This window comes from Hevea brasiliensis, chromosome 6, assembly GCF_030052815.1.
Source record: "Hevea brasiliensis isolate MT/VB/25A 57/8 chromosome 6, ASM3005281v1, whole genome shotgun sequence".
Taxonomy (NCBI): Eukaryota; Viridiplantae; Streptophyta; class Magnoliopsida; order Malpighiales; family Euphorbiaceae; genus Hevea; species Hevea brasiliensis.
The window spans coordinates 107,873,563-107,898,325 of record NC_079498.1 but is presented as its reverse complement, the minus strand read 5'-3'; the positions used below and the strand labels follow the sequence as shown (position 1 = coordinate 107,898,325).

Here is a 24,763-nt window from a genome sequence, read left to right as displayed (position 1 = left end):
TAGGGAAAAAAACCAAAAAAAAATATCATATGGTTTTGTGTTTTCACATGAAGAACCATGGTTTAATTTTTGATAAATTGATAACATGTGTTTTTCTATGTTAGTAAATGTTGTGTAGATAAATTTGTTCCCAATTTAAATTAAGCATTGGTACATCAACATTCACAATGCTTACAATAAGCATTGAGGGATTATTAAAATGTCTAGGTTTATTTGCATAATTAAATATGATATTTATTTTTATGTATATGATAATAAATATGTGTTAACATATTACAATATTTTGTATAATTGAATATAATATTTATTCTTATGTGTCTGATAACGTAAATATGTATTGATATCTTATAATATTTTACATATTTGAATATGACATTTATTATTATGTATTTGACAGTGTAAATATACGCTGGCATCTTATAATATTTTGCGTAATTGAATATATCACTTATTCTTATATATCTGACAGTGAATGCATATATTTATTGGCATCTTATAATATACTGATGCATTTTCATTGTGTTATCAATTTGGAAATGAAAATAAAATTCTTATGCATTTAATTAGTTTGTGTTGGCAAATTTTGTTATTATTATTATTATTATTATTATTATTATTATTATTATTAGGGAAAAAAACCAAAAAAAATACCATATGGTTTTGTGTTTACACATGAAGAATCATGGTTTAATTTTTGATAAATTGATAACATGTGTTTTTCTATGTTAGTAAATGTTGTGTAGATAAATTTGTTCCCAATTTAAATTAAGCATTGGCACATCAAAATTCACAATGCTTACAATAAGCATTGAGGGATTATTAAAATGTCCAGGTTTATTTGCATAATTAAATATGATATTTATTTTTATGTATATGATAATAAATATGTGTTAACATATTATAATATTTTGTATAATTGAATATGACATTTATTCTTATGTGTCTGACATCGTAAACATGTATTGATATCTTATAATATTTTGCATATTTGAATATGACATTTATTATTATGTATTTGACAGTGTAAATATACGTTGGCATCTTATAATATTTTGCGTAATTGAATATATCACTTATTCTTATATATCTGACAGTGCATGCATATATTTATTGGCATCTTATAATATACTGATGCATTTTCATTGTGTTATCAATTTGGAAATGAAAATAAAATTCTTATGCATTTAATTAGTTTGTGTTGGCAAATTTTGTTATTATTATTATTATTATTATTATTATTATTATTATTATTATTATTAGGGAAAAAAACCAAAAAAAATACCATATGGTTTTGTGTTTACACATGAAGAATCATGGTTTAATTTTTGATAAATTGATAACATGTGTTTTTCTATGTTAGTAAATGTTGTGTAGATAAATTTGTTCCCAATTTAAATTAAGCATTGGCACATCAAAATTCACAATGCTTACAATAAGCATTGAGGGATTATTAAAATGTCCAGGTTTATTTGCATAATTAAATATGATATTTATTTTTATGTATATGATAATAAATATGTGTTAACATATTATAATATTTTGTATAATTGAATATGACATTTATTCTTATGTGTCTGACAGCGTAAACATGTATTGATATCTTATAATATTTTGCATATTTGAATATCACATTTATTATTATGTATTTGACAGTGTAAATATACGTTGGCATCTTATAATGTTTTGCGTAATTGAATATATCACTTATTCTTATATATCTGACAGTGCATGCATATATTTATTGGCATCTTATAATATACTGATGCATTTTCATTGTGTTATCAATTTGGAAATGAAAATAAAATTCTTATGCATTTAATTAGTTTGTGTTGGCAAATTTTGTTATTATTATTATTATTATTATTATTAGGGAAAAAAACCAAAAAAAAATATCATATGGTTTTGTGTTTTCACATAAAGAACCATGGTTTAATTTTTGATAAATTGATAACATGTGTTTTTCTATGTTAGTAAATGTGGTAAAAATAGTTATTTATCGTTAAATGATGTTGATGTGGTGAATATGTGGCATTGACATGGTAACATTTGATAGACGTAGTGCTTACATGACACACACGCAGGCTTATGTGGCGAAAACACTGACGTATCACTCATGCATCGCCATGTCAACAGCACTTGTTCGCTATGCTAGCATTTTATAATATTTTGTACAATTAGATATGACATTTATTCTTATGTGTCTAATAGCACAAACATGTGTTGACAACTTATAATATTTTGCATAATTGGATGTGACATTTATTATTATGTATTTGACAGTGTAAATATGCGTTGGCATCTTATAATATTTGCGTAATTGAATATGTCATTTATTCTTATACATCTGATAGCGCATATAGATATGTATTGGCATCTTATAATACACTAATGCATTTTCATTGTGTTGTTAATTTGAAATGGAAATAAAATCCTTATGTTTTTAATTAGTTTGTGTTGGCAAATTTTATTTATTTTTATTATTAGGGAAAAATACAAAAAAAAAAAAATACCATGTGGTTTTGCACTTTGACAAATTAAGAACCGTGGTTTAATTTTTATCAAATTGATACCATGTGTTTTTCTCTGTCAACAAATGTGGTAGAAACTATTACTTATAATTAAATGACATTGATATGGCAAATATGTAGTACTGACATAATGGCACATGACAGACATAGTACTTACATGGCACCCACGTGGCGCATATATGGCAAACACATGACATTTGTAACTCCTTTGCTCCAACCACTAGAGGAATTGTTCGCTTTGGCCTATCCAATCCTGAGCCTTACAATTTTGTCCCATAGATAGAATAGAGAACTTCCCAGGAGGTCACCCATCCTAGCATTTCTCACAAGCAAGTACGCTTAACCCCAGAGTTCTTCCAACTCTCCAGGTCATTTCACCAAAAGGCGCCTCCAGTGATTAGTTTTTTCCATTTCAATGTATGATTCGATTCATTCATGTACCCCTTATTCCACAACCCTAGGTAGTCTCGCCATCCTATAAGCCTGCCGGGAGTTTACTCTCTTATACCACTCCTCGCCCTAATCAAACTGCTTTCTCGGGTCGGGTTGTTACAGGCCCACTAGCTTCCGCCTGATTCGTCCTTGAACCACATATCTACTAGAGGGGGTCTAGCTTTGATGCCATCTATAATGCCCTTGCTTTAACCACTAGAGGAATTATTTGCTTTAGCTCACCCCATCTTGAGCCTCGCGGTTTTGTCCCATAGGTGAAATGGAGAACTTCCCAGGAGGTCACCCATCCTAGCATTTCTCTTAAGCGAGCATGCTTAACCCCAGAGTTCTTCTAACTCTCCAGGCCATTCCATCCAAAGGCGCCTCTAGTGATTAGTTTCTCTCATTTCAATGTATGTTTCGATTCATTACTGTATCTCGCATTCCACTACCCTAGGTAATCTTGCTATCCTATAAGCTTGCTGGGAGTTTATTCTCTTATGCCACTTCCACCATCATCAGACCACTTTCCTGGGTCGGGCCATCATAACATTGACTTGTCACTCATGTGTCGCCATGTCAACACCACATGTTTGCCACGATAGTATTATTTAATGGTAACTAGTGATTTGGATCGCATTTGCTAACGAAAGAAAATATAGGGAATTAAATCAACAAAAATTAAACCACGATCTTTCATGTGCCAAAGCTTGAAATCACAAAATATTTTTTTTTCTACTTTTCCCTTATTAATATTATTATTATACTTATATCTATATTTATTCTAAATAAATTATGTAATTTAATTGTTAATAATAAATTTGAAATGAGATAAAATATAACAAAGAACTCTTAACTAATCATATACACTTAAAGACGAGTTTCATTTAATTTGAGTAATTTCCTTAAAAATATTAAAAATTCGCGATCACTCAAAATAATGATGTAAACCTAAATACTTGTAAAAATAAAAATACTAAATAAAAGTTCATAAACAACGAGCTATATATAATCCTCGATGCAAACATCCATACAATTTCACTAGTTTCGGTGTTGCTCAGTAGATATTGTTGCAATCTTTGTTATAAACTAACTCTTTCCTTGGAGGGATGTCACAGAGAGTTGCTTAATAGCTATTATTCTCTCATCATTAAACTTTTCCATGTTAAGGACAAATTTCTGATAAGATCAATGAGAAAAAAAAAGATATATCTTAGATAAAAATAAAAATAAAATAAAATAAAATGAAATCTCATTCAATTATCTAATTCTCCTATTATTGCTATGAACAGAAGATGAAAGTTCCACATGCATTGAGTTTACCTAAAATGGACCTATATTTTACACTTCCTATCAGTTAGACAACTCAACTATGTAAAAGGGTGACCTATTGCAGAAGGCTTCATATATTGTGGATTATAGGGAGAGCTAAATACATGCTGCCTTCCCCTTACCTAAGAAAAAAATGGCCATTGCATACCACCAAAGTAATCTAAGCACTGGGTTGCTCTTTAAATCACTTAGTTTTGACTTTGGTAACCCATTAGTTGTCATTTGTCAAAGTTAAAAACACCGATAACAGTATGATAATAATATAATAAAATAAGAAATATTTTGAAATTATTAACATATCTAATAAAGTATTGATAATAAATAAAAAATGACAATGCGAGAAAAAAAAATATTACCAAATCAGTGTTTGTTACCTAAATGCTAACACATGTTTTATAAGCGTTATTAAATGGCTGTAAATTTCTAATGCTTTTTGATTATATAATCAATAATCACATCTCAAATGATGTTGTCAACGCTTTCAAATATACGTTAAAAAAAAGGTGTTGAGAGAGATCTATTTTATTATAGTAACTAAAATTATGTTTTTTAAGTAATTTTAAGAGCACACTTTGACATATTAATCTAATGATTATAAGGAAATAGAATTCTTATTTGAATGAACCCTATTGAGTCAAAAGAATTCCTTTTCATCTTTAAAAAGTCCTCATATTATTGTAAGCTTTCCATCTTAAAAAAGTGCTCAAATCAAGAGGATGATTTAACGAAAGGTGTTATTTTTTTGACCCTTCAAGTTAATTTTCACAAAGAAAATTAATTGCAAGGTTGCTATGTTAACATTTTTCAATTTACTTTAATCATCACTTTAGTTTGAGATTTAATAATTTTGAAAGTAATTCAAATACCATTAAATTAAAATTCAATATCTTCTTATATATTCAAAGAGTAGTGGAATGAAAGGTATTAGATAAGTCTTTCATTTCAATTTCTCTATTCATTCACTAAATTTCCTTCTTATAATTATTCATTTGAAACCTAAGTAATAGAAAAAAATTTTGAATGCAACGCTTGTATACAATAATTTTATTATATTAATTGATTATAGTAAATCCCATATAAATTTATTAAAATAATTAACTATTAAAGTCTATTTATTGTAAATAAAATTATTGTATAAAATAATTTTTTCATTTAAGTCAAAGCCTAATATAGTTTGAACCATTTATATATTTACATTACAAAATAAATTTAAAATACAATGGTGGGATTGTATTCGTTATGTATATAAAATAATTACATTATAAATTTACTTTAATATAATCATAAATAGAAGTCATTATAGGAGTAAAGGTATTCCTAGTCAACTTTCAAACAACCATATTACAACAAAGTTGTCTATATTAACATTTTTTTCTTTTACATTTAACACTCAAAAAATCATTGGAAAATAACTTATTTACACAAAGAAAATGTTTGTTAATAACATGAGTGCATCCGCTGTCCCCAAATTAACAACACAAAATGTTCTACGGATAAATTTGTTCCCAAGTTAAATCAGGCATTGGTAAATAAACATTTGCAATACTTACAATAAGTGTTAAGGGATTACTAAAATGTCTACCCTTATTTGCATAATTGAATATGACATTTATCTTATGTATCTGACAGCGTAAACATACATTGACATTTTATAATAATTTGTATAATTGAAAATGATATTTATTCTTATGTGTTTGACGGCGAAAATATGCATTGATATCTTATAATATTTTGTATAATTGAATATGACATTTATTCTTATGTATCTGACAGTATCAATATGCATTGACATCTTATAATATTTTGCCTAATTGAATGTGACATTTATTCTTATGCATTTGACAGCACAAACATGTGTTGATATCTTATAATATTTTGTATAATTGAAAATAAAAATTATTCTTATGTGTTTGACAGCACAAACATGCATTGACATCTTAAAATATGTTGCATAATTGAATATGACATTTATTCTTATGTGTCTGATAGCGCAAACATGTATTGACATCTTCTAATATTTTGTATAATTGAATATGACATTTATTCTTATGTGTCTGACAGTATCAATATGCATTGACATCTTACAATATTTTGCGTAATTGAATATGACATTTATTCTTATGTGTTTGACAGCGTAAATATGCATTGACATCTTATAATATTTTGTATAATTGAATATGACATTTATTCTTATGTATCTGACAGTATCAATATACATTGACATCTTATAATATTTTGCGTAATTGAATGTGACATTTATTCTTATGCATTTGACAGCACAAACATGTGTTGATATCTTATAATATTTTGTATAATTGAAAATAAAAATTATTCTTATGTGTTTGACAGCACAAACATGCGTTGACATCTTAAAATATGTTGCATAATTGAATATGACATTTATTCTTATGTGTTTGATAGCGCAAACATGTATTGACATCTTATAATATTTTGTATAATTGAATATGACATTTATTCTTATGTGTCTGATAGTATCAATATGCATTGACATCTTACAATATTTTGCGTAATTGAATATAACATTTATTCTTATGTGTTTGACAGCGTAAATATGCATTGACATCTTATAATATTTTGTATAATTGAATATGACATTTATTCTTATGTATCTGACAGTATCAATATGCATTGACATTTTATAATATTTTGCGTAATTGAATATGACATTTATTCTTATGCATTTGACAGCACAAATATGCGTTGATATCTTATAATATTTTATATAATTGAAAATAAAATTTATTCTTATGTGTCTGACAGCACAAATATGCGTTGACATCTTATAATATTTTGCATAATTGAATATGATATTTATTCTTATGTATCTGACAGCATCAATATGTGTTGACATCTTATAATATTTTCCGTAATTGAATATGACATTTATATGCATTGGCATATTATAATACACTAATGCATTTTCATTGTGTTGTTATTAATGACTAAATTTGTTTTCAGATTAAAAATAAAATTAAATGTATTTTAGTCATTTTTACTAAATGCAATGGGGACTAATAGTGATTCTAATGACAAAGACTAATTTATAAATTTATTAAAATGTCAAATATTGAATTACTCGAATTTAAAACTACATGAGCTAAGTTGTAAGTTTAACCAATTGTTAGAAATTATAGTCTATAAAATAAAATTTTAAAATCAAATTATTTTCAAATTAAAAATAGAATCAATGACATTTTGATTATTTTTTATAGAATTATATTGTTTTATTTTTCTATTGCTTTCATTTTCATATTAGACTTTATTTATTAATTTATTGATAATTATTAATAAATAAATATTACTTTATAAAATTAAATTATAATAAAATATTAAATTAAAATTATTATTTAAAATTTTAATGAAAGAATCTTTAATGTACACATATTTCTTCCTCTGCTTCAGTAATAATAATAATAATAATTTTATAAGAATTTAAATCATTAACATATGAAAGACATTCATTTAATTGTCCAATTTAGACTTAAATATTTATCTCCTAATAATATAAAGAAGCTCATAGATTAAATCTCAAATTTTATTTAATTTTTAATATATTAATATTAGCAAAAATTATAATTATAAAGGAAAATATTTATCAATATTCCAACTATACCCATAATCATGACAAAACTCACATACAGGGGAGGGACAATTTGGGTAAAACACAATCTAATTTTGGTAATAGATGATTCTAGTGGGCGGCTATACGACTTTTTGGGAATTATAACAACCTTTATTATGGGCTAATTTCCCGTTCTTCATGGACCATCGGAAAATTTAATTTTTATTTTTATACAATAATTTTCTTAAAAAAAAAAAAAAAAGACGGAACTCAAATCCGACATTTAAATGCAGCCTAATAATAAACCTCGCGCCCGATACGGAACATAAAAGGAGGACAGATTTAGAGAGAGAATTATCAATAGAGAGAATTAGAGAGAGAGCCTCCAGAAAGCTAAAACGGAAAAAGCAAAACAGTCGGCGATTCATCGAGAGGGAAGTTGGACAATCACCACTAAACGACAATTTCTTAGGCGTCATTAATCTTTTCGTTGTCAGGTTCTTTTGTTCGTCCTCAGATCTGTTTATCTATATCCCTTTCTTATTTTCTTTACAGATTTTGATTGTTTTTGGTGTTGAATGCGATTACCATTGTTACTCTTTGTTTTCTTTTCCTTTCTGGTGGTAATTTCATTTTGTTTAGGGGTTTAAAGCGTGTTTCTTGATCTCTTGATGTTTTGGTTTTGGTGGGAACTCATCGATTTTGAGAGATCTGAAGGTATCTGTTTGGGTTTTGATTGTACGGTCATATGTTGCTGGTTATCCCTCCATCTTCTTTTTTATTTTAATATAATGGTGTAAGGATATCTACAAATTTTAATCATTTTCTTTGTTCTGTTCGCTGAATATCAACATGGGATGGTTTTGGACTTTTAGTTCGATTTAAAATTTCTTTTGGGGGAGAGTTGTTTGGTGTTGGGGTTGGATGTTATGCATGTGACTCCTGAAAAACTTTGATCTGTAATAGCTTTCAATTAGATTCCAAGGTTGGTTTGGCTGAAATATTCATTTTGAATGATCCTTTTTTATTTATTTATTTTTTTAAATAGGAACTCTTTTGGTGTAGAATTTGATTTTTTTATTTATTTATTTTTGCCTAACATCTTTTCTATTTTTATTGGGTTGTAGAAGGTTGTACCTAACTACTATATACAAATGGAGTTACATTTGGTTACTGACATATACATAATGTAGGAAGCATTGCAGAGAATTTCTGTTTTTAGTTTCTTTTTTCTTTAATTTCCTCTTTTAAGAATTTCTTTAATAAATATTTAATTTGCTTTAGTTTTTGAAAGTTTGATTATGAAGTATTCTCAGTGCCACATGTTCCCTTTTTTATTTGGGTGCGTAATTTCTTCAAGATTCTTCTTCCTGCGTGGTTTGGGATTAAAAAGGGTGTAACTGGTTCTTTTGATATCCAATGAGCGTTGGATGTTTCTCTGTATTTTAAGTGGATTTTTGGTTCTATTTATAATACCACTAAATTGCAATATTAATATAAATTAATCAGAACAGCATTATTCTCCTGGTCATTCAAGGATAATTTTAGTTAATACGCCCTTGTTTTATTGGCTTGTGTTGTTTAATGGTGCATGTTTGAATTTTGTTGCAGTCAATATCCTAAATTAAACTTTGAATTTATTTTCGTATGTTTCTTCATTGTTAATGAGATAGGAAATCAATGATAATCTTGCTGCGCTCTGAAATATTCTAAATGCTCTGATTTACAGTTGCTTCTGCTCTAACAGCGTCTACTTTGTTTGTAATTCATGTTGTCAAGCAGCAATGATTAATTTCCCTTTTGGTTTATTGCAGGACGTCATTTGGTAAGTTGGAAAGATGTCTCCATCATCCAAATCGAAGAGCAAGTCCAAGGACAAGGCATCTGCAAGGGCTTCCAAGGAACAGCAGAAGGCATCTACCAAGCCTTCTGGATCTACCAATACAGCGCTTGGTAATCCAGCAAGTGCGTACAATCCAATCTCTGGGACATTTCATAACTTAGAGATACCATCAGCTGCCTCTTCCCAGCCTTTCCATGATAATGGCCGTTTCAAAAATATAGATGACACAGATGAGCATTCCAGTAGCCCCCGTGGAACCGTATCTGAATGTGATTCGGTTTCGAACAATGGGAGTTGCTCTGGTGAGTCTGAAGATCCAAAAGAGAAGACAGCCAATTCTACCCGGCAAGAAATTGTACCTGGTTTAGACAATGACAGGAGAGAGAAGATTCGACTGAAGAATGAGAAGAAGCACCAGCGACAAAGGGAGAGGCGGGCACAAGAGTTGCATGAGCGTTGCAGTAGGTATCTGATGTCAAGAAAACTGGAAGACCTTTCACAGCAGCTTGTGGCAATGGGTTTTTCTCGTGAGCGGGCAACCTTGGCCCTTGTGTTGAATGAGGGCAAGGTAGAAGAATCAGTAAACTGGCTTTTTGAGGCAAGTGAAGATGAAGCTCATAGCAAGGACATTAAACTAGGAAGCGGTTGTAACTTGAAAATTGATATTAGGGAGGAGCTTGCTCAGATCTCAGCAATGGAGGTGAGGTACAAATTCTCAAAGCAGGAGGTTGAAAGAGCAGTTGTTACTTGTGAAGGTGATCTTGAGAAGGCAGAAGAGATCTTACAAACACAAAAGCAGGAATCACCTGCTACTGCACTAACTCCAGAAGAGACTACCGATGCCAATCATCTAAAGAGAACACAAGAAAAGCCCATGCTGTCAGCTTTGGTTGCAATACAAAAGAGAAGAAATGAGCGAGATTTTAACTATGCCAAAACTGCAGTAGAAGTGCCAATGTATTCAGATCCTGGGAGCAGAAACATGCAGTCCGTGAACCAACCCAAGTCACTTGCTGAGAAGAGGTGGTCCACATCAGGATCAAGTCCATCATCGTCATTAGCTAGGGCATCAGCTATGCAAGTGACACCTCCATCATCAAAATTGGAGGTCAGGCTTGGTGTTTCTGGAAATGAAGGGAAAAATCATCAGCAAACACTGAGGGAACCAGTAGTTATGATGCAGCGTCCCCAATCTATAAATGCCAAGCAAAATCAATTGCCTAGTGTAAGTGCCTCACCTTCTGCAACAACTGGATGGTATTCAAGTATTGCATCAGGTGTTGAAAGTGTAAGGTCATTACTTCCAAATCAGAGCAGTGGAAGTCTTGGTTTGGTAAATCAGAATACAGAGCAATTCTACCATCCTGCTTCATATAAAGAAAGCCCATTCCTCTTTGATGGTCCTGTTGATTCCACATCTGAAGGTTTGGGAGGTTCATGGGGCACAATGCGCAAATCTCCTTCTTTTGCAGCTCCATATGAGCCTCAGGGTTCGTTTGGTACAATGAATGCATCTTCACCATCACTTGCAGCTCCATCGTCACTTGGTCTATTTTCTGGTTGGGGCTCAGCAGGAACTTTAGGTTCATCATCACATGTGGATTGGAATACTGGAGGCTTGATGCCAGAGTTTGACTATACCAGTATAGATTGGACTTTGGATTCAAATCTGTCATCCTCCAAACTGGGTGGGTTGTGGTTGGGGCTTTCTTCATTATTGAGGAACAGTACTGGCACGAGCATGAATGGTATGAATAGTTCCTGCATATCAGGGTTGCGGGATGGTGGGGCAACTAAAGAATCGTCATCTTCTGCTAGTTTGCATGAGTGGACGTCTCCTTTTGCTGGGAAGGACATATTTAGTTTGCCTAGGCAATTTGTTACTTCTCCATCTCCTTAGGACCAGGGATAGGACTTTGGAATAGGGGAAGGAATGGAGGTAATGAGGCTGGTAGTGGGTGTCTGGATGCAGTTTGATGGTTATTTTTCTGGTTTTTCAGTCGTAAATGCATCTAATAGTTTCGGGCTGTCATTGCTTTTCTTTTCTTTTATTTGCATTGGTTCATTCAGTTTTTGCGTATGTTCTGTTACTTGTCATGCTTCCAGGCTTCAACCAGCGAAATTGCATGTAAGGGGTCCAAGGGAGTCTATCAATCAGATTAAATCACATGTTATCTTAAGATTGAATTAATTATTAGGGGCATCAAACATTAATTCTTTGTTATTCTAAGAAACATACCTTTGCAATTATTTCCTGTTGCAACCTGTGAATGGCAAATTCAAAGACATACCAAATATGAAAATAATCCTGCTGAGATTCCCATATAAAAGTTAAGAGCAAAGTTTCGAAATAGCCACAGTTTCGCAAGGAGATGGGTAGAAGGCTATGGGATAAAATTTTTCGATATAAGTTAGACTGGTACCTGCTCAAGCATGATCTTTCATCAAATCCGGGATCTATAAAAGTTAGTATTTTCAAGCCAGGAAATGATCAAAAAGAAATTAGCAAGTGCTGGAATTTTCAAGGAAAATCAAACCTGGAACATACATTACAGGATGCAAAAATTGCAAATCAAACTGCAAGGAATGGTCTTACCGACTTCTAATTCTGTAACATTCTGAACTTTTCCTCTAAAAAACTTTGCTTTAGAAAAGGTGCCAACTAGATCAGGTATTGAGTTTCCATGAGCAAAACAGGCTATTTTTCAACCATGGTCGTGGATTTCTCCATCGTAACCTGAAAAGATTACCATGGTTAAAAATGGTGAGAAGGAACACATGCCATGGCATGAAGGAGCAGAAAAGATTTTTTTATTCCTTCATCAACTTTTCTGAAAATTTCCGGAATCCTGTTTCTTGATATAATAATAATATTTAAGAGCTCTAAGCAAATTTAGGAAGTTAATAGGAACTTTCAATTTTTAAAATCTCTTTCTTTAAATGGTCTATTTGAAAAAACAATTATGAAGCAAATAAATGATTGAGTGTGGATATTATAAGTTGGACATAAATAGACTCTACATGTCATTAATTAATATCCTAAAATTATTAGGGAAATAGAGATAAAAAAAAATTAACAATAAAGCGTCATTTATTAGACATGCAGATGAATACAACATGTGAAATTGTTATTTTTAATTTTGTCTTAAAAAAAATAAAAACAGTGGAGAAATAAATCAAATAAATGGTGATAAGATTTTGAAAGAAAATGAGTAGTACTTTATCTAATTGAATTAGTAACTTATTTTAGTAATCGATGATCGGTTGTTAATTTTTTATTTAAAAAAAATAGGATAAAATTTTTGAAGGAAAAATTTTATAAATGATTTGCAAATCGATTGAAAATAGAAAACATAAACAAAAAATTGGACAAAAATTTTGCAATTGATTTCTGTTGTAAAAATTGGTTATTGTTAACGATTGATTCGCAAATCCATTGCAAATAAAAAAAAATAAAAAATTAGATAAAAATAATTGAAGAAAAATTTAGTAATTAATTTGCAATCTGTTGCTATTAGCATCCGATTTAAATTGATTGTAAAAATCAATTGCTAATAACAAGGGCAAAAGTTTATTGTAAATTTGAAGCATTTTAAAAAAGATTCTTTAAATTGATTTTTAATAGTAATTAATTTTAGCAAAACAATTTCTCAATATGTTGCTAATCAAATATTTGAGATTTTTCTAATATTGATTATCAACTAATTATAAATTACAAATTAACCATCTTACTAAAAAATTAAAATCGTAAAGTTGATTGATTTTTAGTGGTGAGGATTGTTTCTGAGGCTGTGAAATCTCTAGTTTAAGTTTCAGTTGAAACCAATTGAACAAAAATGGAGAAATTAAATGCAATTAACAAGATAATTAATATTGTTAATCCTAAACAATGATCATGACATATGTAGTACTCAATCATCATGATTTATGATCATTATTAACCAGTTTTAGTCCCCAACTCACATCTTCACAATGCCTGATATGAGGACCATGATCAACATTATCAAGCATCATATTTGCCTTTCTGTCATAGCTTGGAGGATAATGGAAGCAGGGCTCCATGGACATGGCTCTCTGACAAGGTGGATCAGGAATCGTCTGGTTATCAGGTATGAATAGAATCCATGGCTTCAGACCTCCTAGGCCTTGAGCCACATACCCAAAAGTAGACCAAGTGCTGGTCACCAACACATCAGTCATGCTTAGCATATACATTTCAGCCCATGCCTTTACATTGTGCATATTATCACCAAATTGTTGATACTCTTCATGGCTTGGCTGGTACACCCCAATTGCTTCTCCATTCACTGTTGGTTTCATCCAATACATATTCCTCAAGTTTTCGTAGTAGATTGAATGTAATGATGCTACTAGAATAGCTTTCAATGTCTGGTTTTTAAATGGAGAAGCTAAAGCTACATGTTTTTGCTTATCTAGCTGGGGTAGCAGGTTTTCCTTTTCAGTACAAGATAGAATTTGCTTCATGACAAGGTGACTTGGACTTGATTCGGGATGAAATAGTCTTATCTGCAGGCCAATTCTCTCATCTGCTTTCTCAAAGTAAGCCTGGTAGAACCTCGTGATTAGTCCCCATGCTTTATTTGATGGGTGGAAAAGATAGCGACCCAAGTGGTGGAAAACAGTCTCTCTGTCAGGAAACAATATGCTTAGCTCTTTCCTGAAAGTTGAGATTGAGAAAAGAGAAGGGACAAAGTACTGGCCTGATTTCAAAATTAACCAAGGCACTTTTCGAAGAAAACCTTGATTTTGATCCTGGTAAAACAGCTTGTCATGATCCTCATAGTCATAAGCTAGATAAAGAAGCAGAAATGCAGGCTGCTGCAACATGGTTGAACTGCTCATATTGTTATTCTTTAGGAGGTTCCCATGGCTATGAATATTTCTCATTTTAAAGCTATCAAACTGATTCTTAAGGGGAAAATCTGCAGGCAATAACCACGATGTATTCGGAAATGGCTCGCAGAAAAGGTCATCCATGTCAGTTCCATGATGGACAAGTAGGACCCTGTTAGTGAGGAGCGCATATAGAAAAGCAGAAGCCAGGCTTACAATCCTGTTCCCAAGTACATTAGCAGGCAACCAGACAATGTAATTGCAGCCTGTAGTTCTATTGGCATGGCTAGAATTGAGTTCTTTCACAGCTTTAATGTAGGATTTAGTGTAAGGTCCACAACGTTTATGACGATTTTCATATTTACGCAGCTTGGAAAGAAGATAAAGAGAAGGCTTATAGGGTGAAGTTTTATGATACATGCTAGAATGGTACCTACTTATGCACGATCCTTCATCAAGTGCTGAAGCCAGAAGTCCACCAAGCAATTTATCAGCAACTAAGCTGGTGGGTTGGAAAGAATTATTCTCAGATTCTGGAAAATGGATAGGGAGAAAAAACAAGTACATAAGCAGTAAAAGAACAAAACTAGAGAGTGAAAAAATTGAAAGTGGGTTTAAGCAAAGTTCTTACCAGTAACAGTTGAGAGTCTAGTAACATTTTTAGTTTTTTCTCTCAAGACCATAGCTTCAGCTGCAAATTCTTTGGACAAATTAAAGGTTGAGTTTTTGTATGTCATTGATACCATGACCAAAACAGGCAAGGCTATGAAACACACAGCCACCACTATTGTAAGCCTCCTCAAACCGAATTCTGATCTTTCCATTTTGACCTTAAAATCTGCAATGATTTTCTACATGGGAAAGCTGTCAATGCCAATAATCATCCCCTGTAAACATTAAAATAGACCTAGAAGGAGAATTTTTCATCGTTATCACCCACCTCCATTTGGTTAAGGCTGAAGAGGAAAATTATTAGAAAATAAACGAAGATAATGTTAAACTTTTCTCCTAATCATCTTTCTCTCATGCAAATAAGTGAGAAATAAACTAAATTAAGTTCTGCTTAAGTTTGTTCTTTCTCAATTCTTCCTTGCATATGGATTTTATATAAGTGCATGTATAAAATCTCAATAAACTTTAAGGTCATGGCTAGGGTGCTTCTGCTCAAAACATGATTATTTTGCAATAAAAAAAAGCATTTAAAACAAAAGAGATAAAATCCAAAGATGCTTACCTCCAAATTAATCTGATTAGAGAAGAAGATAACAGTGCACATTCTCTAGACAAAATTAAATTCAAGCAAGGCCTCTCTCAATCAAGGCTGCTTCAGCTGGAAAGTCTGTTAATGGTAGATCTTCAAAGACAATTAACATGGAGTCCATGTTGATTATTATATAAGCTTTAGCTTAAGAGCCAGTTTTGACTTGTTAATTATTATTGTTATAAAATTAATCACACTTTTTATATTTGTATTATTATTTGCAAGTTGAAGTTGGTGTCACGTAGAGTATTTGTCAGTAGGGACAGGTCATACCTTGGGAGTTCTTTTTTGGGTAGTTTATACCTCAGGAGTTAAAAAAATGAAATACAAAATTTTTAATCTTTGTCATCTTAAATTCATTCCTGAAAATTAAACATTTTCCATCAACATGCTTATAGAATTATCTTCAGCTTCTGTCTTTGTCTTGCCCAAGGTCAACTGATAAGCCTCAAAATGAACATAAGTAACTAAATAAAGGGAAAATAATTTTTTTCTCATTCTGCCCAGTGTAATTTTGTCATGTGGAAGGAGGCAGCTACTATCATTAAGTTAGAGAAAATTACAGATTTAATTATTAAACTCTTAACTAGAACCATTATAATTGTTAACCAGTTTCAGTCCTGAAGTTGCATCCCCACAGTGCTTGACATGAGGAAAAATTGTGCCCATATCTGCTTTCACCTTCGCCTTACAGTCAAAACTGGGTGCAAAATGGTAACAAGGCTCCATTGAAATGGCATTCTAGCAAGCTGGATTAGGGGTCACCTGGTTATCCGGCTTGTAAAGAATCCATGGCTTCAAACCTCCAAGGCCTTGAGCCACATAACCGAAGGTTGACCAAGAGCTTATCACAAAAACATCACACAAACTCAGGAGATTCATTTCAACCCATGCCTTCACATTGTGCATACTATCCCCAAAGTGTTGATACTGCTCATGGCTAGGCTGGTAAACCCCAATTAAGTCTCCAGACAAAGTTGGAAATGTCCAGTACATGTTCCTTAAATTCTCATAGAATTCTGGATATAGAGATGCTATTAGTATAGCTTTTGATGTCTGGTTTTTGGATGGGGATGCTAAGAACCTTGCTTTATCTACTTCTGGCAGCAGGTTCTCCTTTAGAGTACAAGCTAAAATTTTATCCATCACAATTTCGAATGGACTAGCTTTAGGATCAAATACTCTTATTTGTATACCAATTATTTCATCTGCTTTGGCTAAATAAGACTGATAAAACATGGTGATGAGTCCCCATGCCTTGTTCGGATGGTGGAAAAGATACCTACTCAAGTGGTGGAAAACAGTTTCTTTGTCAGGGAACATCTTGTCTAGCTCTTTCTTGAAAGTTGGGATTAGGAAGAGAAATGGAATGAAGTATTCATCTGATTTCAAAATCAACCAAGGGATTTTTTGAGCAAATGTTTGTTGATCTTCACAGTAAAAGAGCTTATCATAATCATCACAGTTGAAAGCTAGAAAAATATACAGAAGTGATGGTGGTGACACAGTCGATGCATTAATGATGTTGTTCCTTAACAAGTTCCATCATCTATCAGGAGAGTGCTGATCGAGTCTTCTGAATTCATTCTTAAAAGGAAAGTCCAGAGGCAATAACCATGAAGTATTTGGAAATGGCTCGCAAAAGAGATCAGCCATGTCAGCCTCATGTTCAACAAGCAAAACTCTATTAGTAAGGAGAGCATAAAGAAATGCTGAAGCCATGTTTAAAATCCTGTTCCCCAAGCCTTCAAGAGGTGTCCAGACAATGTAATTGCACTCTGTAGGATTAGAAATATTGCCAGAATCAAGCACTTTCAGTGTTCTATTATAGGACTCTGTGTAAGGTCCACAGCGTTTATGAAGACTTTCATAATTGCCTAGTTTGGAAAGGAGGTATTGAGAAGGCTTGTAAGCGGATGGTTTGCGGTATAGGGTAGACTGGTACCTGCTCAAGCAAGATTCTTGATCAAATCCTGAATTCAATTGTATATCAAACATCTTGTCATTTGAAATGCCAACAAGTGATGACCAATTATTTTCTGTGAATTGGAAAGGAAACAACAAATTAGGACAAGCAAGTCTACTTTCTGTCACTTTCTCAAGAAAATGATTCCCTGAATTAGACTAGTAGCTAGGTCTTACCAGAACCAGTTAGACAAAGCAAGATTATGGTAGGGAAAGCTACCAAACAAGAAACTAAGGTCAAGGTCCTCATTTTGCTGAAACCAGGTAATATTAGTAGATGTGTCAAGAGAGCAGAGGATGGAGAAGAGGGTAAAGAAAGCCAACTCCACACGTGTTTGATTCCATAACTGTAAAGAAAAATGCAAGCATACAACCGTTGAATGAAAAGTTTCAAAGAAATTCAACTCAAAAGACTTTTAAGTTCAAATCTTATTGCAAGCTTAATTTCATCCATCATTGTTTTTACAACTGTCCCTCAATTTCATTTTGTATCACACAAATACTCAAATTTCAATTTAATATCACCAAAATCCCTCTGGCTAGATTCTATTAGTGGCATTAAATTGAAATTTAAGCGTATTAAATTGAAATTTAAGTTATTTATTTATTTATTTTTATATAAGATTGAAGCTAAGACATGGTGATGAAACAACATTCGTAGTTGAGGGAGGTGAAATTGAGCCTCTTATTGGAATTAATATAGGTACATAATATTGTGTAAAACAAAAAGAATTAAAATGTTAATGGCAAAAGAAATATAATCATTCATAAACCAAAGTTTAAGTCAGTCCATTCACAAGAAAGAAATTAACACAAAACAATAAGCTTTGCAAACATACCTCAACAGAAGAAGATGAGGAATTTGCCTCTCGCAGCACAAAATTCCAATACATATATCTCTCACTCAGTTGTTTACAACCTGACCCGACAAAAAGTCAAATGAAAGTTTGGCAGACTATAAATGCATGTGTGAGCCCCTTTTAGCTTTGTCAAGGAGATCCAATTAATGGTATTGATTTAGTCAAATGTGGAAGTAATAGTAATTAGGCCTGTGTAGCCAAGTCTTGGGTGTCTTTCTGCTAGGGCACAGTAGGGGAAGTTGAGGTTGGCTAAGCGTGTTTTAGACACAAACCACCTTCCATACAATTCCTTTTTATTTAATATAAAAAAAAAATTTAGCAATTCATTAATAAGAATCATAATATAAGTACAACATAATTCTTCTAACAGAAAAAAATATAAATATGCATAATTAAATTCTTTCATTAAGAGATTATCCAGGCAGAGGATAATAATTTTGTGGGTAGCAATTAATTTTTTTTTTTTTTTCCATTTTAGACTGTCAAAGAAAATCGATCTGGGGCTAGCTGTTGCTTGAACGTTTGGATTAGGAAGAGAAATGGAATGAAGTAGTGATCTGATTTCAAAATCAACCAAGGCAATTTTGGAATAAGTGTTTGTTGATCTTCACAGAAAAAAAAAAGTTATCATAATAATCACAGTTGAAAGCTAGAAAAAAGATAGAAGTGATAGTGGTGACACAGTCGATGCATAAAATGATGTTTTTCAAATTTCCACATCAATCAGAAGAGTTCTGTTTGAGTCTTCTGAATTCATTCTTTATCAAATCCTGAATTCAGTAATCCATTAAGCATTTTGTCATTGGAAATGCCTAGTAGATGAAGCATGTTCCATGAATTGGAAAGAAAACAAGATATTAGGACAAACAAGTCTACTTTCTATCATTTTCTCATGAAAACGATGCCCTCAATTAGACTAGTAGCTATTTTTTAGCCAATCCACTCCTACCATCACGTCAAATCCACCTAAAGCTAAAATTCTCATAGGGAAAGAGAATTGTTGGTGCTGTATCTTTCATTGGAAAGATGGGCAAAGGGGGGAACTAGAGACTTTCCTTCCATCAGCCACTGTTATAGCAGAAATAGGAACTTCAACACGAGGCACCTTAAGTTCCCAAGCCACTTTCTCATCCAGGAAACTATTTGTGCTTCCACTGTCCACTAATATGACAAGTTGTCTATTTCTGAAGTGGCCAATTACTTTGATGGTGTCTACCCCCTGACCGCCTTCAAGGGCATGCACAGATAATGTCATCTCCTCATGAGATAACAGGGCTTCATCTTCCTCTAATACTTCATTTCTCTCCTCCATATTACAATCATTACCTTGGTCTTCAGTTTGCATAGCCATCACAGCCTATGGCTTGCATTGATGCCCAGGAAAGTACCTATCCCCACATTTAAAACAGGGCCTAGGTTGCCTGTTGTTAAACTGAGTTACTTTACTGTTGGGTTCTGGTGGTGGTTGGTTGACAGAGTTACTGCTGGTGGTTTAATTTGATTTACTGGTGTTATTGGCTGGTTTTGTGACTGAAGAAATTTCAGGGTTTAGTGGTTTTGGTGAATTTGGGTAGTTCTGGTTCAGCTGAGAAGTTTTATAGGTAATTGAAGGATTGAATGTTGAGGTGGAAGGCTTGAAAGAGGTATTGGTGACTGGTCTGTAGAAATTGTTAGGTTTCTTGCTGCAATTAATGAGCTTCTCCTGCAATCTAGCAGTCTCAAAAGCTCGGGCAAAGGTTGTTGGTCTCAACATCCTAACCATCAACCTAACATCATCCTTTAAACCTCCTATGAATCCCGAAAGAACGTAGGAATCACTCAATTTGGGCATAACCCTCTCCATCCGGACGCTTAATTCCTCAGATTTATCTTGATATTTTTCTACAGTCCCATCTTGCCTCATCCTCATAAATTCCTCCACAATATCTTCAAGCCCCAAATCCCCAAACCTACTACATAAGACTGCTTCAAATTCCTCCCATGACTGAGAGTTGTTGCCTCTGTTCCAGTTTCGGAACCATACATCAGCCTTCTCAACAAGACACAAACTTGCAATGCTCATCATTTTATCCCTAGGAACCTCATCAACCTCAAAATACTTTGTGCATTTTCTAATCTAACCCCATGGGTCATTTCCATCAAATGTAACCAATTCAATCTTAGGGAGAATTTTGTTAAGATTACCTGAATCAACCTCAGATCCATGACTCCCTTGATCCTTGCTCCGGGCAGTTTTGTTCTCCTTTGGAAGTGGCAGAATTCCTCTTCCATTCCCTTCTTGATATCCCACAGAACCCTCCTTTCCACAATCTCCTTTTAGTCCCAAAATTAGAGACTTCAGCTCCCCTATTGCATTCTCCATAGAGTTCTTGGACTCCATAACCTCTTTTTTCGCTCCTTCCACATCATTCCTGACACCTTCTTGCAGTTTCTTGAAATCAGCTTTCAGCATCTCAATTTCCTTCCTGTTGCTTCGAGAATCCAACTTTAACGATCTCAGCTGTTCTTCAATCTTTGCCAACCCAATGGCCTCCTGACTGACCACAGTAGACCTAGCCATTGATTGCGATCCCAAAGGTACTCAAATGCAGGTATTAACCATCCACAATCAAGCTTTGATGCCAAATGTTAGGATAGAAACCCTAATAATTCAGTTTACAGAAAAGAAAGGATGAGAATTCAGAGAAGAAAGGGAGAGAAAAGAGAAGAAATTTGGAGAGGAAACTAATAGAATGTTCTTTTATACACTGAAAACTGCCCTTCCACCAGATCTAACTGCTGGCTTCCCCCATTTCTGCTCCTTTCTAACAGTTTTAACAAACTTTCATCAGCTAACATCTTTTCCTTCCATTTCAATTAGACTAGTAGCTAGGTCTTACCAAAATCAAATTGTGTGACAGTTTGAGTTTTTCCTCTCAGGACATTGACTTTAGCAGATTCCTCAACCTGATCACTAAGAGCAAGATTATGTTAGAGAAAGCTTCCAAACAAGTAACTAAGGTCAAGGTCCTCTGTGCTGGAACCAAGTACTAAGTTTCTCCACAGTGGCTTGACTTCAATGATTCAAGATCCCTGTATTCAAGAGATCAGAGGCAAAAGAAAAGGGGAAAGAAAGCCAACTCCCTGCATGTCCAATTCCATTACGTTTGATCCTTGACTCGAGGAGAGGAAATGAAGAGAAATTAAAGAAAATTAAAGAGAGGGAAACGAAGGGAGAAGAAAAAAAAGTAAATTTAATTTATTTTATGTTGTTTGGATAAATTATTAAAATAAAAAAAAATAATTTCTTTTGTAAGAGAAATAATTATTATATTTTTATTTTTTTTAATATTTATATTATAAAAAGATATTTAAGTATTTTAATAATTATTTTTTTTATTTTTTATTAATTTAAAGAAAAATATTTTAAATTAAAATTTCTCTGTATTTTTTTTATTTCTTTTTTATTCTCTTCAATTTTCCTTTTTATTTATTATCCACATAAATGAATTTAAAGAAATTAATTTTTTTTTCTTTTCTCTTCCCTCAATTTCTCTCATTCAAACACAGGGTTATTGTGAAAAAAAAAAGGCGCACAACCATTGAATAAAAATTGTTTCAAAGAAATGTTAGGAATTTGAGGAGTGGCTAGTGTGACTTATCAGTAATCAAATTGTAAACGTAAAGTGGCTCAACCTTGTATAAAAGATAGTAGTTGTAACAAGAAATAGGAATCAGAAATCAGTATAAAGAATCAATTCTCTTTACAATCTATCCTTTCTTCCACTTCCCTATTTCTTGTTCTTTCTACTCTTCTTTCCTTTGGAAATCAAATTTCTCTTCTTTTTCTTTTCTCTCCATTTCCCTCAAAACAAACAAATAGTTAAGAAACAAGTGATTTTTTTTTTTTTTTTTCAGAGAGATAAATTTCCTGGAAGGAAAACTTTCCCTCTTAGAATAAATATTTTCTCTATCTTTCATACATGGGAGGAAAACTTTTTCCTCTGTACATTTTAAAGTTTGGTTTTAGATCCATCTGTATAGGGGGAATGGAGCATTTAGTCGGAATATAGATTTTGTCTCTTGCTTTTGTTTGAGAACATTGACAAGGTTTTGAAAATGGACGAGGTAATTTTTTGTAAATTTAGTGATTTGGCTAAGTGTCATTGATGCATTGCATGTTGGTGGAAAATTTTTCAGTGCAGGAATTAAAAATGAAAGAGCCTTGGAGCTGGAGGCTTGGAGGAGCTGGCCATGAAGATGAGAGAAATTAAGTAAAGAGATGTAAGAAGTTGGATAGAAAGGTAGTCTGGTGAGGAGATCTGGAACCAGGTTGAGGTCTCCTTTTATATGCTGCACGGTAAACTCATATTTGGAAAACCAATTTTTTAATCTCAAAAGATATGGTTCGAAAAGACTCTTGTTTTTACAGTCTAGTACCCTGGAAAAGGATAAGTTATCCATGATGATAAAAAAGCAGTGCCTCATGAGATGGAATTCTAATTTTTTTATTTCATTTTTTATGACCAAGATTTCTTTGTAGACTATGTGGTAATGTTTTCTAGAATCCTTGAATTGTTCGCTTGCATGACCACAGATATGTCGCTTTCCCTTTATTTCTTCGAGAAGAACAGCTCACCAATATTCATCACTAGTATCAATATGTGAAATCCTTTTTTTTGTGCTAAGAATCTTTAAGGGAGGTGGATCTTGTGCAATTTTTTTTAGTGTTTGGACAACTATTGTTTGTGCAGTGCTTCAAGGAGGGGCTTTTTTCAGCATTTTTGATAGGAGAGAAATGTATTTAGACACATGTAGAATAAAGTTTCTCAGATAGTTGATAATTCCTAGAAACTGTTGGATTTGTTTAATTATCAAATCCTTATATGGAAACTTTAATAATTCCTCAGCAATGTGGGGTCTAGGGTGGTACTTCCCATCTTCAAATTGCATTCTCAGAAATTCAATGTTGGTTTGAGCCAAGTGACTCTTTTTTTTAGATAATATGATCCCGTACTCTTGGATTGGAGCTTGGAACCGAGTCAGAAGTTTCTTATGGGCCGAGACGCTTCTTGAGAATAGCAGGATGTTATCAATATAAATCAAGGTACTATGTAGGATGGGTTCAAAAATCAAAATTATGGCCTTTTGAAACAGGGAAGGGGCCACCTTAAACCCATATGGCATAATTGTCCATTGATGCTAGGCATTTAGAATGCAAAAAGCTATTTTATACTAATATTTTGGAGTAATACCCAATTGCCAAAATTCTACTTCAATATCAAACTTATAAAAGATTTGAGCCTCTTAGAGGTGAGTGAACAGGGAGGTAATTTTGAGTAGAGGAAATTTGTCATCTCTTAAAAAATGATTTAAAGGCTTATAATCAATTACAAGCCTTCTCTTTCCTCTTATTTTTTTTGTTTTTTTTTTTCTATATAAAAGATCTGACAAGCCCATATTGAGTTTGTATGTATTTGGTATATAATTAATAAATCATTATGATCTGTTCTCTAATTGAATTGTTTCATTGCAGGAAAAGGAGTTTGAATCTTAATTGGCCAAACAAGATTGAAAATATGATGTTAACAAATCAGAAAGAGCAAGATTATAGTATGAAAAGCCCAAGGGGGCTTGTAAATGCACTTGTTGCAAATCAAAAAAGAAAAAAAAAAGATTATAGCACGAAAAGCTACAGAAAAAGCAACAAATTATGGTTAAAGTCCTCTTTGTACTGAAACCAATTGAACAATTTTTGTTTGGCTATATTCCACTCTTTAATTTGTTCATGATAGTAAGGGCAAATTATTAAGAAAAAAATGAAAATTACAATTCAATAATAATTAATAAACCTCTAAATATAACTATTATAATTATTATTAACAAGCTTCAGACCTGAAGTTGTGTCCTCACAGTGCTTGACATGAGGAACAACTGTACCCATATCGACTTCCACCTTTGCCTTGCTGTCATCAGTGGGTGGGCAAATGACCGTACTAAGGTAACTCAGAAACGAAAAATACCAGAATGGGCTAACAACTCCAAAAATTACGAAGAGGGGGCGGGTGGCAGTGGTCAGCGCGTGGGACGCTATTCAAAATAGCGCCCGAACTCCGGACGCTGTTC

The 24,763-nt window shown here is 32.7% G+C and overlaps 2 protein-coding genes and 1 pseudogene across 5 annotated transcripts; 1 reads left to right on the top strand and 2 right to left on the bottom strand.

Moving 5' to 3' along the window:
* Positions 1 to 8,203: 8,203 nt before the first annotated feature.
* Positions 8,204 to 11,750, top strand: LOC110634621 (uncharacterized). 2 transcript variants are annotated; one of them, XM_021783699.2, is made up of 2 exons: positions 8,204 to 8,372; positions 9,690 to 11,750. In XM_021783699.2, the coding sequence occupies exon 2, from the start codon at positions 9,714 to 9,716 to the stop codon at positions 11,616 to 11,618; it is 1,905 nt and encodes a 634-aa protein (XP_021639391.2). In that variant the 5' UTR covers positions 8,204 to 8,372; positions 9,690 to 9,713; the 3' UTR covers positions 11,619 to 11,750. The 2 variants fall into 2 exon arrangements, with proteins under 2 accessions (XP_021639391.2, XP_021639392.2); XM_021783700.2 differs by lacking the exon at positions 8,204 to 8,372 and adding an exon at positions 8,389 to 8,592.
* A 1,818-nt stretch (positions 11,751 to 13,568) lies between these two features.
* Positions 13,569 to 15,944, bottom strand: LOC110634664 (galactoside 2-alpha-L-fucosyltransferase-like). 3 transcript variants are annotated; one of them, XM_058149331.1, is made up of 3 exons: positions 15,807 to 15,944; positions 15,204 to 15,423; positions 13,569 to 15,105 (listed from the first exon to the last, which is right to left on the bottom strand). In XM_058149331.1, exons 1-3 carry the CDS (start codon positions 15,846 to 15,848, stop codon positions 13,637 to 13,639), a joined length of 1,731 nt encoding a protein of 576 aa, XP_058005314.1. In that variant the 5' UTR covers positions 15,849 to 15,944; the 3' UTR covers positions 13,569 to 13,636. The 3 variants fall into 3 exon arrangements, with proteins under 3 accessions (XP_058005314.1, XP_058005315.1, XP_021639446.2); XM_058149332.1 differs by having other exon boundaries at positions 15,204 to 15,479; positions 15,807 to 15,924; XM_021783754.2 differs by having other exon boundaries at positions 15,204 to 15,410; positions 15,807 to 15,923.
* A 361-nt stretch (positions 15,945 to 16,305) lies between these two features.
* LOC110634675 (galactoside 2-alpha-L-fucosyltransferase-like) lies at positions 16,306 to 20,009 on the bottom strand (annotated as a pseudogene).
* Positions 20,010 to 24,763: the final 4,754 nt, after the last annotated feature.

What these genes read in the sequence shown, in the direction of transcription:
- LOC110634621 (XM_021783699.2), top strand. Translation starts at nt 9,714, where the DNA reads ATGTCTCCATCATCCAAATCGAAGAGCAAGTCCAAGGACAAGGCATCT.
- LOC110634664 (XM_058149331.1), bottom strand. Translation starts at nt 15,848, where the DNA reads ATGTGCACTGTTATCTTCTTCTCTAATCAGATTAATTTGGAG. An exon ending in CTAATCAGATTAATTTGGAG is followed by an intron (nt 15,424 to 15,806) that starts GTAAGCATCTTT and finishes TTTCCCATGTAG; the next exon opens with AAAATCATTGCAGATTTTAA. An exon ending in TAGACTCTCAACTGTTACTG is followed by an intron (nt 15,106 to 15,203) that starts GTAAGAACTTTG and finishes TCCATTTTCCAG; the next exon opens with AATCTGAGAATAATTCTTTC.